The sequence below is a fragment of the Cebus imitator genome, unplaced genomic scaffold, assembly GCF_001604975.1.
Source record: "Cebus imitator isolate Cc_AM_T3 unplaced genomic scaffold, Cebus_imitator-1.0 Scaffold335, whole genome shotgun sequence".
NCBI lineage: Eukaryota > Metazoa > Chordata > Mammalia > Primates > Cebidae > Cebus > Cebus imitator.
In genome coordinates this window covers 1,818,852-1,823,268 of record NW_016107650.1, presented here as the reverse complement: position 1 = coordinate 1,823,268, position 4,417 = coordinate 1,818,852, and the positions used below count along the sequence as shown (strand labels likewise).

The 4,417-nt window shown below is 37.2% G+C and overlaps 1 protein-coding gene across 2 annotated transcripts in view; it reads left to right on the top strand.

The window, feature by feature from the left end:
• Positions 1-4,417, top strand: part of MRS2 (magnesium transporter MRS2) — a 27,835-nt gene that overhangs the window by 4,030 nt on the left and 19,388 nt on the right. For both annotated transcript variants that reach the window (XR_005196445.1, XM_017505250.2), the window contains exons 3-4: positions 1,932-1,968; positions 3,017-3,129. Coding sequence is in view for 1 of the 2 variants with exons in the window: in XM_017505250.2 (XP_017360739.1) it covers positions 1,932-1,968; positions 3,017-3,129 (150 nt within the window). In the remaining variant the exon portion in view is untranslated. The remainder of the gene's footprint in view (positions 1-1,931; positions 1,969-3,016; positions 3,130-4,417) is intronic.

The following is a 4,417-nucleotide window of genomic DNA, read 5'->3' as shown; positions in this document are numbered from 1 at the left end:
TTTTTTGCAGGTGAAATAATTGCTAAGAACCCTTAAGAATTTCATAAAGCTATGGAATCTGAGAAAAAGAAATTTATGCTGTTTGAAATAGTTTAGAAAGTGAGCTGGTTACAAAGTCAATATTTTTTCAATTATAATTTGTATGATTTAAAAAAAGTTTTAAGTTCCATTAAAGAAAAATATGGTATACATAAATGTTGAGATGCAGAAATTTTCACCACATGTTGCTCATTTGGAAGGAGGGAGACTACAAAGCAGTCCGTATGTCGTTAATATGTTTTATTAGGAAAACGTTTGGAAGGATATTCAGTGAAATACTAACATGATTTTCTCTAAAATTTGTCATTTCCGATAATTAATATAGTTTTATTTTACATATCCAAATTTTCTGCATATTTATATATTTGTGAAATATAAGGATGAAAGCTAGACTGTTACACAAATACAGCTTTCTCTGATACAAATTTTCCTTTAGTGTTCTATGGAACTTATATGAATTTTATCTTTGCTTGTGAGAAGCAAGATAAAATATATATAGTGAGTTTTTTTGTGTGATTAACTTAGCATACATGTTTCCGTGGTAATAACCCAAGACCTATATTGTACTTGCAACTGTATGTTAGAGTATCTTTCTGAAATATGTATACGATAGTAAGTAGTACAGCTCAGCACATAGTGATTTGTTAAATATTTCACAACTTCGTGCTTGACTGTGGATAAACATCACAGAAAGAGATTCCCCTACTTTACAGGAAATAGGTGCATTATCTGTATCAAATCCTCCTTCAAACTATTAGAAAAGGTTCTGTAAATCTTTCCCTTTTTTTGGAGAGAGAGTCTCGCTCTGTCGCCCAGTCTGGAGTACGGTGGCCCAATCTCAGCTTACCACAACCTCCACCTCCTGGGTTCAAGCCAATTCTCCTGCCTCAGCCTCCTGAGTAGCTGGGATTAGAGGCGTGTGCCACCACACCCGGATGATTTTTGTATTTTTAAAAGAGATGGGGTTTCACCATGTTGGCCAGGCTGGTCTCAAACTCCTGACCTCAGGTGATCTGCCGACCTCTGCCTCTCAAAGTGCTGGGATTACAGGCGTGAGCCATCACGCCCAGCCAAGTTTCCGTAAATCTTTGTTGATTTTGCAATACCCACCAAAGATATTTTATTTTATCCTCATGCAGACATTTAGATTCACAAGACAGGCCATACTTGGTCCCAGTCTCCTCAGAAGGATAAGGGACAAGAGAAACAGCAGGGTAGTGTTAGGTGTTGCCTCTTCCAAAGAAGTCTTTGCAGCCATCCAGGGGCTTCTTCGTCCTCTGAGTGATCACCCAGTTACAAAGAGGTAAGATTCTCAAAGGTGGGTGTGAGATTCACCTTGGCTCGAATTCCCATGCACCACAGTGCCAGTATCTCCTATAACCATCTCAGAGGCACAGCTTATTCTGGTCATGGCAACTAGAGCCACCACGATCAGGAAAGGGCAGAGAGAGATACTGCTTCCGCCTGATATCTGTAATTTGTTCATCGTCTTCCCAGCCTAGTGCAGTCTACCAGTCAGTGGTCATTTTTACCATAAGGAATGTTTCCTAATAACACAACTGATGATACTCCTTTACCAAATTTCTTTTTTATTAATTTTTAGAAATTATTTTTATTTTTCCTTTTTCTTTTTCTACCACTATAGTAATGAGGACCTTTATCAAATTTCTAGAGGAACCAAATTTCTAGAAAGTTAAGCCCAGGTCTGATTTTTCCTAACAAAGGAAAAAAGGATTTTTTTTAAACCCTTAACTTATAACTGGATTTAATTTTTAAAAAGTCAGTAATGGTTTCTATTTGCATTTCAACATTTTGGGGCTATTACTCACAATACCATTAGTAGCATACTAATTTGAAAGAAAATAATAATTTCTTTTATTCTCTATCTTCAGACAAAATTTGACAAACAGGGAAATGTTACGTCTTTTGGTGAGTATCTGATTAGTATTCTCAATCATTTTTTTAAACATTTAGTGAGTGAATCTGATGGAAATCAAGAAACTGTAGTTTTTGAGTAGAATATTCTTTGCATATGCAGGTGTGTTGAAAGAGGTCTTTCTTCGGCATTTGTCCATCAGTCTTAATTGGAGCCAGCAATACTCATACTGTGCATATTCTCCCAGAATTGTTTTCTTCTAGCAGGAGCCATGTTTCACTCTAACAGGCCGTTGAAGAAATATTTGGGAGAGCAGAGGCTCTCCCCTCTGGGGTAGAGCTGGAGCCCAGAGACAAACTCTTTTTCTCTTTTGTCTCTCTTGTTAGTGTCCCTTTCACTGCCGTCATTCATGCTCCTGAAGCATGTTTAAGGCGGAGTCACATAATATCAGTGACGTTGCATTGGGTGACAAAAGACGAACAGGGATAGGTCACTGCATGGCAGTCACATGGAACTCTGCTGCTGAGGGCTCTCTGTGGACAGCTACTTTAAAAAGTGAAAGTGGGTATTACTTTACTGTGTGACTTGAAATCCGAGTTTCAGATCTCCCCTGAGAATGAATCAGTCTCAGGTAATAAATTCAGTTTTTCCCATTTTTATATTAGTCCAAGAACAAAGAAAATCAGGCTTATCTGTTCACATATATAAAAATACTGAAGGTGATGTTCTAGTGAGAAAAAACTAGAACATGTTTTAGTTGTTCTAGATGTTCTAGTGTGTAGTTGTGTACAGTTTATAGAACGATAACCTGTCTCTAGAACTGGAAATGTATAGGTTCTAATGATGCATAGTTGTGGTTTCTATATTGGTCTCAGAGGAGTGAGAAATTTATGAGGTATAGATAAGAAAATCATTAGATCGACTATATTTAGCCCAATTATGTTTTCTAGGTAAAAATGGATATTATAAAGATTTAATTTTACTTTTTATTTCTGGTAGTAACCAATAATTATGTTGATGGTGGTGGGAGGACTGCTCTGACGGAAAAATATGAGCCACTTAATATATTGGTTTAGCCCTCTCTTTTTATTTCTTTTATAGAAAGGAAGAAAACTGAATTACACCAAGAGTTAGGTCTTCAAGCCAGAGATTTGAGATTTCAGCATGTAATGAGTATCACAACTAGAAACAACAGGATTATCATGAGAATGGAGGTAAAATATCTTACTTTCATCTGTGTTTCTCCAATACAGTCTTATAAAAGTTACCTTCTAATTTCCTTGATCAGTATTTGGATTAAAAGTAATTTTGGAATAAAAATAACTACATGAAACAGAATATTTTATAGCTTAATGTGGTATTATGAGTAGAGCTCATTTTACATGGATTATATATAACACTGCTGTGTTTTAAGTTGGAAAAGTTCTGACTGTGGTGTTCATTCTCACTGTTGGAATTTAGTCTCTAATTCTGGAAACTATAAGACGATCCTGATTTACAATAGATATATTTCCAATTGTGTGCAGTTACATGTAATTATAGTATAACCTCAGCTACCAAAAATGTATTCTGGCTTTCCAAATGGCACAGGAATAGACTTTAAATTTTATAGCCTTAATTTAAATTTTTTTAATGGAAAACTTGTGATCTCTCTACCTATTCAGAGCATGCCAAATATAATTTTACTTTCTTCAGTGAGTTAACATGGATATCAGTTAAGTTTGTGGCCTAATGTTTAGGTTCAAAAATAGGTGACGAGACACAAGACTCAATGGGATTGGCCCTGTAGTGGGCATGGGACTTTCTTTTCTTCAAAAAGTCTTTGATGGCAGATTTTTTTTCAGTTTTCTAGAATTAATCAAAATAACAAAAAATGGGCCAGTAGTGGTGGCATGTTCCTGTAGTCCCATCGACTCAGCAGGCTGAAGTGGGAGGGTTGCTTGAGACCAGGAGTTTGTGACCAGCCTGGGCAACCTAGCAAGATTCCATCTCAGTAAATAAATAATACTTTATCAAAAATGGAAGCAGTCTTCTCCCAAGTGATTTCCTCTAGAAATATTCTTTACTCTTGGGATCAGTAGCTAGGATTCTTCAGTGTCTCTTTTGTGGAGAGATACACAGGTATGTGAAACAGCAAATTTAGCAGAATGATAATTATATAATGTAACTGGTGGGTATGTGGTGTTCACTGAAATCTTTCAACTTTTCTGTGTAATAATTTGCATGAGGCCAGTGCATTGGCTCCCAGCACTTTGGGAGTCCGAGGCGGGTGGATCACCTGAGGTCAGGAGTTCAAGACCAGCCTGACCAACATGGTGAAACCCTGTCTCTACTAAAAAATAAAAAATTAGCCAGGCATGGTGGCAGGTGCCTGTAGTCCCAGCTACTGGGGAGGCTGAGGCAGGAGAATTGCTTGAACCCAGGTGACAGAGGTTGCAGTGAGCTGAGATCATGCCATTGCATTCCAGCCTGGGCGACAGAGCAAGACTTCATCTTAAAAAA